Source organism: Sapajus apella, unplaced genomic scaffold (genome assembly GCF_009761245.1).
Source record: "Sapajus apella isolate SASKATOON/1434 unplaced genomic scaffold, GSC_monkey_1.0 scaffold49, whole genome shotgun sequence".
Classification (NCBI taxonomy): domain Eukaryota; kingdom Metazoa; phylum Chordata; class Mammalia; order Primates; family Cebidae; genus Sapajus; species Sapajus apella.
The window spans coordinates 10344302-10356886 of record NW_022436989.1 but is presented as its reverse complement, the minus strand read 5'-3'; the positions used below and the strand labels follow the sequence as shown (position 1 = coordinate 10356886).

The following is a 12585-nucleotide window of genomic DNA, read 5'->3' as shown; positions in this document are numbered from 1 at the left end:
TTACAGACATCCACCACCACGCTGAGCTAATATTTTTATGTTTAGTAGAGACAGAGTTTCACCATGTTGACCAGGCTGGTCTTGAACTCTTGTCCTCAGGTGATCCATCCACCTCAGCCTCCCAAAATGCTGGGATTACAGGTGTGAGCCATCGTGCCCAGCCCTCTATATATGTTATGTATTGATCTGGTGATCTGTGTAACAATATATTGATCTGTAAAAATATCCATGAAAATATTGTCCAGTAAAGTATTGTTTTACTCAACATTTTGAGTTGTAAATTGTAATATAATAGGTATAGCAAATCTTATAATAGGTTTCAATGTAATCTATTGTAATATTATAGGTATTACAAATCTTATTTTTGTAATTAAAAAAGAAATCTTTATACTTATGTTTATGATTTTATGGGTTGTTGTGGGAGGAAATACATTTTTCATTTAGAGCATTTTAGAAAGATCAAAATGGAAGCTGAATGAGAATGTGAAGGCAGAGAGAAATTTTTCTTTAACTTAAAAAACTATATCTCTGAATTATTTTGGCTATTACGATAGTCATATTTATTTTACAACAAAATCATTTAAGAAAACCATTGCACTGACATTCTGGGACATAAGTTCTGTGCACATTTTTGATTTGTTTATTTAGGATGGATTCCTAGAAATGGAAATAGTGACTCAAAAGCTATGAATATTTTTTAATGTTCTTGATACAGATTGGCCAAAGCAATAGCTTTTGAAACCTTTTTCTCTGAATCTCCCTCCTAATATTCTCTCAATGTTGTAACAGGCCTCGTATTTGAGGACTTTTGACTCTCCAGATCCTTCTGTGATTTCTGCTCAGGGTTTCTGTTTCTGGAATTTGGCAATTGTGTAATGTCACAGCTTGCATGGAGGAAGAGAGGCCAAAGGTCACAAGTCTTCTTTAGCTAAACAATTTAGTTTTTCTAAAGCCACTTTCCTGCGTGGTGTTCAGGGGACCACTTGCGTGTACAGGTTCATGACTTGCTGCCACACTCACTCAGTGACATCCATACTCAGTCACTTCATTCATACAGGTAATTTCATATGATTACGTGGTTGAAGACAGTGAAAGTGAAGGTGGGATTTCAGGAAAAAAATTCTTTTAAATCACAGTAAATTTTTAATTTTAAAATCAATGGAAGATTAGTTAATAAAATTTTTTTCATAAAATAGAGACAAGAACCCTTCCCATTTTTTCTGTTAAAATGACATTTTCAGTTATATATTTAATGCATAGTCATTCGAGAAAAATATAAAGGTAGTACAAAGTTGGAGAAAGGAGAAAAGTAAGTTGACGCACAATCCATCACTCAAACAACCTCGTGTGTGTATTTGAGTTGTTAGCAAATATTACATATTTTAATGATGCATAGTGTTAATTATATACTATTTGGGGTCTATTGTTTATTTAATAATATATACTACCATATTTCTTCTTTAATAGAATTTTGGCAATAATTCGACATCTTATGTAGATTTATCGTAATTCATGCAGTTACTTATTATGTTTGAATATTTATTTTTAATGTTTCACTTTTAAGCTGAATATTTTTATCTGTGAATATTTCTATGTATTGCCAACTACCTTTTTTCGGAGTTGAACTGTTTGGTCTAAGAATATGAAGATTTCAAACGTTTTTGGTACTGGAGGCTGTCAGAAGGCAGGACAGTATCTGTTTTGTTCACCATAGATGGTGCGGTGCCTGACACTTAGTGGGGATTGTTAATGTCCCTGGTAAGTGAATGCACCTGGCCAAAGTACTCTTCAGAACTTTGCACCAGTATTTATTCTAAGCAGCAGGGTATGAAAGTTTACATTTCTGTGTGACCTCATCAAGAGATAATTTTGAAATCTGATAATTTTGATAGATGAAAAAGTTGTATCCTATTTTATATTCTATAAGTAAGTTAACCTCTTTTACTGTAAAACTCCTATCATTTTAAAGCAAATTATAATGATTTAGTATTCCAGTGAATGAAATAAATGGCACAGTAAGCAATTTTTAGCCATTGGCTTTTTTTTTTTAATTTCTCGTAATACATGTGGCTTTTTTAAGCAGATGAATTTGAACTTTTGTGCCCTTCATTCCATAACTCCCAGAGCAATGACTTTAGCCTTTTAAAAAATATATTCCTTTACAGTTTAATCTCGAATAACTTCAAATTGTTCAAGGCATTTAATATGTCTTAAATATATATGTATTTCATAATATTTCAAATGAGCTCCTAATCATAACTTGGAGGGACATAAACAGAATCAATAACAACAATATGTTTCAGATTGGGAACTTCTGAATTTAGCAGCAAAGCTGTTCTAAGACTGGGCATAAATATATTCAGTTGGGAATGGAAATTAATTATAGCATTTTTAAAAATTATACTTTAAGTTCTGGGGTACAAGTGCAGATTGTGCGGGTTTGTTACGTGGGTATACATGTACCATGGTGGTTTGCTGCACCCATCAACCCATCATCTACATTAGGTATTTCTCCTAATGCTATTTGTCCCCTAGCTCCCCCAGCCCCTGACAGGAACAGGTGTGTGATGTTCCCCTCCCTGTGTCCATGTGTTCTCATTGTTCAACTCCCACTAATGAGTGAGAACGTGGTGTTTTCTGTTCTTGTGTTCGTTTGCTGAGAATGATGCTTTGAAAATTCTCATTATCTGGTGAGTTGAAGTGGTATAGAAGGATGTGATTCTCCTGACATGGTCTTCTCTGGGAAGGGAAGGGATGGAGGCTTTTTATACCCACTTCCAAATTCTTTGAAATTCTGCTCATGTCCTAACTTGAGCTTTCTATAATCATGGTTAGTGCCTTTCCAATTAGGCCTGTCTCTGGATATTACGAATTAGGAATTTTAAAAATGACCTTTGCTTACAAAAATGTCTGACTTCCGAGACTACAGGACAGTGCTGGTGACTCAAATTCCTATTTCACTGGTTAAAAGTAGAACCATTATGTCTTTTTCTTTTATCTGTTTTTCTGTCATCATCATCATCATTTCTCAAAGCAAATTAATGCTTCTGGATAAGTTAGTTCCTTTAGCTTGAACAGTACTCTTTTTACTGTATTTATTTTACTACTGTACTTTAAATTTTTTTATTCTTAGATCCCTGATTTTCAGAAGTTTGTAGATAACCGGTAACTCTGTAAGAGGAGAGCTATAATTGAAATTAAAACTATCTGCTGATTGAAATGTTTAGGTGACCGTGTGAGTTGAGTGAGTGTGTGTGTGTGTGTGTGCGTGCGTGTGTGTGTGTTAGAGAAAAGAACAAATAAGTGTGTGATTCTTGTATAATATTTTACCCAATTTTTACTGGTAGAAAGTTGTTTTTAAAATAGAAAATATTTTTGATATTAGAGAAGTAGTTAAAATCCAACTACAAGGTACCTGAAAAAGGGCTAGAACTAACATAATTTGATAGTTTAGCTCAATTCAAAATAAGTTACAAAACACAAGTGGTTATCTCAGGAAAAAAATAAATGGCACAGAAATAGATATCTAAAACTACACTCACATACACAGACATGTGAAAAATGAGAGTAATTGACAGTGCTGTTTATAATATTTAAAATAGAATCTTGCTTTAATTGGAAGGAAGACCAATAAAATAAAAATCCATTCATGCTGAAAAGTATTTTCTGCAATTACATAACAAAGCAGCATTGAACTTAGAACTAGTGAAACACAATAAAAAAGAGACCTTGATTAAAGATGAAAAAATATATTTTTAAAATATTATTTCACATTGTCAGAATTTCAGAGAAAATAGAATGGCTCAACAGACTCACTTAATCTCTTTGTCATCACATTTGGCCATGGTCTCTTTTCTTTAAGATACATATTGGATTCATTTAAAAGTATATTTGATACTTCTCCACCCTCCTCAGTCACTGGTAGGTTGAAAAGGCTTGCCCTATCTTTACATACTTCTACCATATTTCCCATGAAGAGGAGTATTTATGCTGTGAAAGGCAAATACTTTTTTAAAAAATGATGTAGCATATATCAAAGAATACCTCATACATTTGAGGCATACTTTGAGTATGCAATAATGAACGACTGCTGGTTGATATAATTTCTGTGTTGCAAATCAAATTTTCATTGCTGATGGAAAATCACTTTTTAGATCAGTTGCAAATCTCAGCTCTCATCTGGGTTTACGAGTTTTGGTTTCAAAATTCTGAAATGAAAATTAATTCTGGTGATCCCTTGCATTTACATGAGCAGTCTCTTACCTCTAACTGTGTGAGACTGTATTGAAAGTACAAGCATTTTTGGAAAATTATATAAATCATTAAGATCATTTTAACTGAAGATTTTAAAGGTGAGACTGGCTTTAAAATTCCATGTTACTAGTTGACATAAGGAGCATTTCCTCACTTGTCATTGGGGTGTCTTTGACACTAAGGTGAACATTCACCAGCCAATCTCAAATATGGGATTTGATGGAAGAATCAACAATTGCAGATAACCCTATATATTCAGAAAAAACGGAATAAAATAGGGAATGGTTTATAATGTAACCGACTTTGGTTTTCTTTTAAGGAAAACATTTTACATAATGAAGAATGCAATTTGATAAATGTAGATTTTCTTAGAAATATTCTTCACTTTCTCTATTCCTAGAAGTTTTAAGCATTGTTTTCAAGTGTGTTGAAATGTCAGTTTTAATCATAAGGCAGGTCTTGCCAATTATATGTGTGTTCAATCCCCAGCCCACGGTAAAATTTTTTTAGCTTAAAATGCCACTGAAACATTTCTCTGTAGGTGATTTCCTCTGGTTTTTCCTCTCTATGCACAATGAATAGAAATCTTTTGCTATGGAAATGATGGAATAATAGTTTCATATAAGACTGTCAATGAGATTATAAGAATTGTGAACAAATGGCAAAATTACATATATTTTATTTTGCTTATATATTAAAAATTATATGTATAATATATTATATTTAATATATATTTATGTATTATACATTAATAATGTATATTAATGTATAATATATACATATATATGTTATATAGGTTTGCTTTATGAGATTGTGATGGCTGGCTTAAAGCCTGACAGCTGCAGTACAAGTGGTCCAGCAAGGGTGACCATGATCAGGCTGGAATCCTTAGGCATGGGCTGATGATGTTGTCCACAGTGGTCAGGAAGAGAAGACCAACAGCAGGGTAGAGCCCTGTGGATACTAACTGTTTGGAGCTTAGGTGCTCAGGGAAAGCCTGAGCCCGTTGAAAGGGCTCACCTGGGTAAATACCATCCACTTTGGATAATCTCTCATTTGATTTACTCAAAGTCAATCAATAAGGAACCTTACTTACATCTACCAGATCCCTTGACCTCACCTAAGGTAACCTAACTGCAGGAGGGATACTCTGTCGTATTCATTGGCCCCACTTACACTCTAAGGGACAGCATTGTATGGGGTGTTAGAGGCTCTTCCTTTGGTGCTGTGACCTTAAGTTCTGTGACTGCTGCTGTGGAACCCCCTTCAAGACCCCTTCAGCATGAAAACTTTAAAAATCCCTTTTCCATAAACCATTCGCCAGAATATCTTCTCCTGAGAAGCCCTGGGATAAAGGGTGATATACTTTTTTTTTTTTTTGCATTCTGTCCTGGAAGGGTCAAGCCCGGGGTGGCCTGTCAGTACCAGTCATTTCTCTTACCGTGTAACATTTTTAGACTCCCTTTTCACAGTGACCAACTATTCTGTGCTACAGTGTGGCACCATAAATTAGCAAATAAAACAATTTCACCATTTTTCGTTAAATACAACAAATTTGGTTAAGTGATTTAAAAACTTTAACCTCTTAGCACAGTAAAAATAATCTACAAATCGATTTTGTGGATTATTTCAACCAAAAAGTAACCATTTTTGGTTATATTTTTTGTTAAATTTAACCAAATTTAGTTAAATGGTTAAAAAATTTTATTATTTATCTTAAAGAGACCTGGCTGTTAAAAAATAAATAAAAACTCCATCATCTAAGGATAAAGGCCTTTTTTCTTCAGTCACCTGACAGAGTAATTTGGATAGACATAGGATGATTTTAACTAATGCTAGAAGAATTCCTCTGAACTGCATGCTCTGTATTATAAGAAATAATTCTGTAGGACTAGTTTTAGTCTTTTAATAAGTCTAGTTTTGTATATCTAGTATGTACATAGCGTCACTTGGTGTATCTATGTGTATAAGGCCACAGTTCTTCAGAAATAGTTTTGGCTTCGTTAGGAGCCAGTTTGGTACATACCCAATGCCAAATATCACTTAATAGTTTTCAGACCAATCTTTTTAACATCTGGGTCTATTTTAATATTCATTTAAAAATTAGATGTTCCAAGCATTTATGAATGGGATTATTTGAATGCTCATAATGGGAGGAGTTTGTCAGCACAGTTTTTATGGGAAATCCAAAGGGATTTCCAGAAATTCATTCATTCAGCCGTCTTCATGAAGGACCTGACATTTGCAGACACTATTCTGGTCTTGAGGCTATGGGAGGTCAGGGTGGAGGAATCAGACATACAATTCCTGCTCTCAGACAGGTGAATGATAGTCAAGTGCGAAAGAAGACAGTTGAGGAATGGTTTTAACAAAGTGCTAACATTTCTCTGATATGTTATGAGAGTACGACATGCTATGAGAGTACATGAATGTAAAGAGAAAATACCTATCCATGCAAACCTCTTCGAGTGAAAAGGCAGTGTTTGCAATAATTCTAGACCGTGCTGAAAACTTATTTTATCTTTGAGTATTTTTATAGCTCTTAAGATCTCAAGATCATTCTTGCAGGATAAGTAATTAGAAGACTATAAAAGTTAAAAATTTACAGGCTTTAATGAATAAGATAATGTGTGTAAGATAATGCTAAGATTAGGAGGATCTTGACATTTTCTTGATTAAATATAAGACGTATAGGAATTAAATTTTATATAGTCTTTTGAGGGAAGTTTCTATTTAATGGCAAAATACTTAAGCTAGAGTGTTCTAATGGCAATTTGATCTTCAGATTAGAAAATTTCTATCGATTAACTTTTAATTTAATTAGCTCTCTTTTTTTTTTTTTTTGGAGACAGAATCTCACTCTGTCACCCAGGCTGGAGTGCAGTAGCGGGATCTTGGGTCACTGCAACCTGTGTTTCCTGAGTTCAGGGGATTCTCCTGGCTCAGCTTCCTAAGTAGCTGGGATTACAGGCACACGCCACGGCCTGGCTAATTTTTACATTTTTAGTAGAGATGGGGTTTCATCACGTTGGCCAGGCAGGTCTCTAACTCCTGACCTGGTGATCCACCTGCCTCAGCCTCCCAAAATGCTGGGATTAAAGGCCTGAGCCACTGCACCCGGCCAATTTAATCAATTCTTTGTTAAACAACTCCAATCCGATGCTAAGCTGATCAGTTAATTTTGTATTTATTCTTTCCATTTTTCTACTTCATTTATTTTTGTGATGTACATTTTAGCTCTATTCACTACATATACGTTTACTTTTATATCCTTGAACATATTTTGTATTTATAATAGTTGCTGTGAAGTCCTTGTCTGCCAGTTGTAAGATCGGGGCCATCTTTGCGTCGATTTGTATTGCCTGTTCTGTTGTGATTTTGTTTTTCCAAAAATATATAGCTCACATTTTCTAGTTTCTTTACATCTACTTATTTCTGACACTATATCGGATATTGGAAGTGATACATAGTAGAGGCTCTGAATTTCAGGTTTTTTTCTGAAGAACGATTTTGGTTTTGCAGACAGTTAACCTTATTGGATTGAAACTTCGGTTTTCTCTCTTTTGTATGAGGAGTTGCTTATATTTTTACTCAAATCTTTCAGCTTCCATCTGCTGCCGTTATACTGGGCTTTCCTCCAGCACCACAGTTTAGAGGTCAGCAGAATTTGGATAGGTTTTTTACAAAGATTTTGTAGATATCTGTGTGTCCAAGATTTAGCCCATCTAATTATTTCATTGCTTGTGAAGCCTGAAGCATCTCCTCTGACACCTCAAGCCAGTAAAGCAGCAGATTTCTCCTGCCAGAGTAGCAGACAGATTGGGCACAGCATGCCCCAGAGCAAAAGGCAGCCACTTACCGGCCACACAAGGTGCTGTTTGCCTTTCAGAGAGATCTGTTTTCCAGTTTCTTCTGCTTTTGGTCCATCCAAAGTGCCCTTAAGTCAGTTCTTAAAAGTATTTTTTTCTAAATTTTATACTAGTTTCCATAGGAAAATTCGCTCCATGCAGCAACTTCATGATTTTCCAAAGCGGAACAAGTCAAAAGAAAAACAAAGTTTAAAAGCTGATGCCAAAATTAAGGCCAGTAATATAGATAGAGTACAGCTAATACAGAGTTTTAGTAAGATTATTACTTGCCTAATCTGAGCACTTTATTTCCAGGAATACAGGCTAATTTTCTGTTAGATGCTTTTACTACATGTCACATTCGTGGTTCATGCTATGCTTCAGCTTATGGTCATTTAAAGCATCTAGATTAGTTTCATCTGAATTTCTCCTAAGCTTGAGCTACAGAAAATGACAGAAAATAAAAGAAGAAAAGAACATAGATGGCCTTTGGTCTTTCATTCAGCAAGTGATCTCAGTTATTTTTTCTAATATAACTTCAGTATTTTTTACCTCACTCAAGGGTCAGAGTAATTATTAAAACGTAGTCATTGGCTAGGAGTGGTGGCTCATGCCTGTAATCTCAACACTTTGGGAGGCCGAGGCGGGTGGGTTACTTGAGGTCAGAGTTCGAGACCAGCCTGGTCAACGTGGTGAAACCCCGTCTCTGCTAAATATACAAAAATTAGCCAAGCATTGGGGTATGCGCCTGTCGTCCCAGCGACTCAGGAAGCTGAGACAGGAGAATTGCTTGAAACCAGGAGGTGGAGGTTACAGTGGGCTGAGACTGCGCCACTGCACTTGAACCTGGGCGACAGCAACAAAAACATAATCATTAAATTTCATAATTAAATCTTCAAATCCAGAGACGGATGTTAAATACATAACTAAAATACAAAGAACGCATGATTTCACAATTAATGATTGTGTGACTTCTTGATATACAGTCCATAAACCTATAAATAATCTAGCCACAAACTAATTTGCTTGAAGAAAAGACCAAAAAGAAAAGAGTTAGAGTCTCACTGTTCTGTTCTGAAGAGATAATTACAGTGTTCTGTTTTTATCCCCAGAATTTAATTTTCCTACTGACAGGGTTGGTATAAGTAGATTAGTAGTTTATCTAGGTTGATAGGATGAAATTGGAATGGTTTTATTGTCTGTTGTATTACAGATGCTTAGACTAGTGTTTCAAGTTATTTGCATGATTGAATCAACTTAATTGATAATTATATATTTTCTTAGATGACCTTGACCTTTTGTGTTAAAAATTTCAACTCATTTTAATTTGAATTTTCAATTATTTGTGGAGTGTTCATAATCATTTTAAGGTCATTAATTATTAGTACAGTCTGCAAATAACATGAAAAATCTTAGACTTCGGGGTTTAGAATTGTCCCTTTTTGTATAGCAGACATAAATTTTACTCCCACTGAATCTTCAAAACACTTGTGTCACTATAATTCCAAACAAAAGTCATATGACCAAAGACATGGAAGATACTTAAAGTGGCAGGGTCCAGTGGCTCACACCTCTTTAATCCCAGCACTTTGAGAGGCTGAGGCAGGTGGATCACGAGGTCAGGAGTTTGAGACCAGCCTGACCAACATGGTGAAACCCTGCCTCTACTAAAAATACAAAAATTAGCCAGGTGTGGTGGTGGGCACCTATAATCCCATCTACTCAGGAGGCTGAGGCAGGAGAATCACTTTAACCTGAGAGGTGGAGGTTGTGGTGACCTGAGATCGCCCCATTGCACTCTAGCCTGGGCAACAAGAGTGGGACTCTGTCTCAAAAAAAAAAGACACTTAAAGTAAATTAACAAGGAAGGTTAGACCAAGGAAGAAAAAAGAGTAAAAGACGAAAGAAAGGAGGACCATTGGCTTTTTCACTGTTGCTTTAGGCACTGTTCAAGACTTTAAGACACAGTGAGTTCCTGAAGATCAGAGCTATACATGGAAGGAAAAATGGAAAGAGAGTGTGTTAGAGGAGGAAGTATTGACATAAACAGAGATTTGAAAGAGACATTTGGTTAGTGTCAGAGGATGGATTGCTACTTCCTAGCAGAGGAAGCCTGGCATAGTAGCCCTTTAAGAGTCAATACTTCTGTAGTCCAAGTTTGAGATTGCACTCATGGAAACTGAATTTTAGCTTCGATTAATTCAAAATAAATAATCATTTTAATTAACGGCTTCATTAACAATCATCGTCACCATTATTACTGTCAAAATTGTCAAAATATTTGAAGTGTTTATCCCAGGGAACTATTCTGAAATCTACATACATTATTTATTTATTTTTTGATCCTATGGAGAGATACCTTATTAGCTTTATTTATGGATGAGAAAACTGAGGCTTAAAAGGTTTAATTTCGTTGCTAACATCTTGGAGGCAGTGAGTGGCAGAGGCTGGACTCAAAACTAAATCTCTCTCTCCCCCAATCCTATGCTTTTACTCACCAATGATGAAAAGAAAATACCCGCAAAACCCAGGAAGGCTATTTAGCTTAAACTACTAATTTTAAGGCCTCTGGTTTGGAGCTTGCCATTATGCAACATAAAATTTAAACATTTTACATTATGGCCAAAATCATGCTCTAACCTGAATGATTCAAGCATATGTTAGAGATTGAACTGTTAGAGTATAATATTTGGCCACTATTTCAGGGGACTTCAGAGGGCTGAATTTTTCAAGGAACATATTTACACGTATATTTTTGAAATGTTTACTGATCTTTTTTCCCCTCTCTCCTTAGGAAAAATTAGATGTTGGGGTGAGAAAAGAAGTTGACGGCATGGGAACATCTGAAATAAAATACGGTGACTCAGTATGCTATATACAACACGTAGACACAGGCCTGTGGCTTACTTACCAGTCCGTGGACATGAAATCCGTGAGAATGGGATCAATACAACGGAAGGTAAGGTGACAGAAAAAAACAGAATGTATACAAGTGATTTTTTATGAATAAAATACACAAGGACAAGTCAAAAAGAAATGGCTAACCTTTTCAGTCACCTGCAAAAGCTCATGATTTTGCAAGTGAAAGGGCAAATTCCACTGTAGTAGATGCTTTAGTTTTGCAAGGTGAACATGGCTGGATGTTACGTCACTAATATATAAGAGGATGGAATGTATGTATTTAAATATAAAGTGAAGAGATACGCAGTGCTGTCTTCTGGATTCTACTGTAGCCTAGTTCACTTTGTCCTCTGTGCTGTGACAAAGTTCATTACTGACATCTCCTTGCTTACAAGAAGAGGGTTCCACCGTTTGGTAGTGACAATGATACCCTTCCTGGCCTGTGCCGTTCTCCTCCTCTCTTCCTGATTCCCAGATGTTGTCTTCAATTTCCCCAGCATGTCCCTTACAACACATTTCTTGCAGTCTGTCAAAATACCATGGCTTTTACACACTGGTGCCTCTGCAGGCTGTTTCTTCTGTTTGGAATACCTTCAAACATTTTTTGTCTCTCTGACTCTTATCCATCATCCAGGGATTAAAGCTATTTATCATTTTAGAAGTTCTTCCTGACTCTATCAGCTTATCAGCTACTCCCTCCTTTGAGTTCTCATAATATTCATCTCTAACTCATTCCATTTTATACACACATTTCTTGTGCTATTTTATTTAGTAGGCTATATATCTCTCTTTCTCTCACCACCCTGGCCCCCTCCCGCCCAAATTTGGGACTCCCCTGAGAGAGTACATCATACTAGATTGTTCATGTTCTTACACATGATATGCAGCGCAGTGCAGAGAACCAAATACAACACATATTATTTCTGGAAATGTGAGGCCTTGGAAAGGAAGACTTTAATGATACAGACCTTTTTATTTTCAACAGATTTATCAATCAAAATCTATACTCCCATTCCAGTAACTAAGATCACTGTTCCTGTGATCTGTTTAGAGCGATCACTGCTGATTCTAGTGAAGGTGGAGGCTGATGTTGCAGCGATAGCGTTTGGCTTGAATACATCCCTGTACAACCTTCCTTGGAGCTTGGGATCGAGATCAGCAGGCAATTCTCCTGCAAGACCTATATCATCATTATAATGACATGATCCCTGTTTTTTAGGCTCATAAATTTAAGTGTACATGCATGTATTCAATATTTGTGAAGCACTCCCTATTTCTTGCAACGGAAGGTGGCCAGTTTTAAAACATTTTATTATAGATAATTGTTGGAAATAGAGGCTTGGTGCCGCAAAGAACAATTTTCACTGAGACAAAGGATCTTTTAGCAATGCAGTTTTTACTTTCTGGACTGCAGGAAGGGTACCCTCACTAACCATTGTGCCACAGAGTTCGATGAACAAAGGAAAACACACAAATTTATTCCTTATGCATTTGGGGTTGTCCTTACTGCTGTGACTGATTTCTATTGGCTGGATCCAGACCTCACAATTTAAACAGAAACCTGATTGGTTTAAACTTAAAA

At 35.8% G+C, this 12585-nt stretch overlaps 1 protein-coding gene and 1 long non-coding RNA gene across 13 annotated transcripts in view; one reads left to right on the top strand and one right to left on the bottom strand.

The window, feature by feature from the left end:
- Positions 1–12585, top strand: part of RYR2 (ryanodine receptor 2) — a 784407-nt gene that overhangs the window by 381062 nt on the left and 390760 nt on the right. For all 12 annotated transcript variants that reach the window (XM_032242431.1, XM_032242430.1, XM_032242419.1 and 9 more), the window contains one exon: positions 10897–11061. In XM_032242431.1, coding sequence (XP_032098322.1) covers positions 10897–11061 — 165 coding nt within the window. The remainder of the gene's footprint in view (positions 1–10896; positions 11062–12585) is intronic.
- LOC116526141 lies at positions 3126–5423 on the bottom strand. Its single transcript, XR_004257990.1, has 2 exons — positions 5342–5423; positions 3126–3185 (listed from the first exon to the last, which is right to left on the bottom strand). It is a non-coding gene; the product is annotated as an uncharacterized LOC116526141 (long non-coding RNA).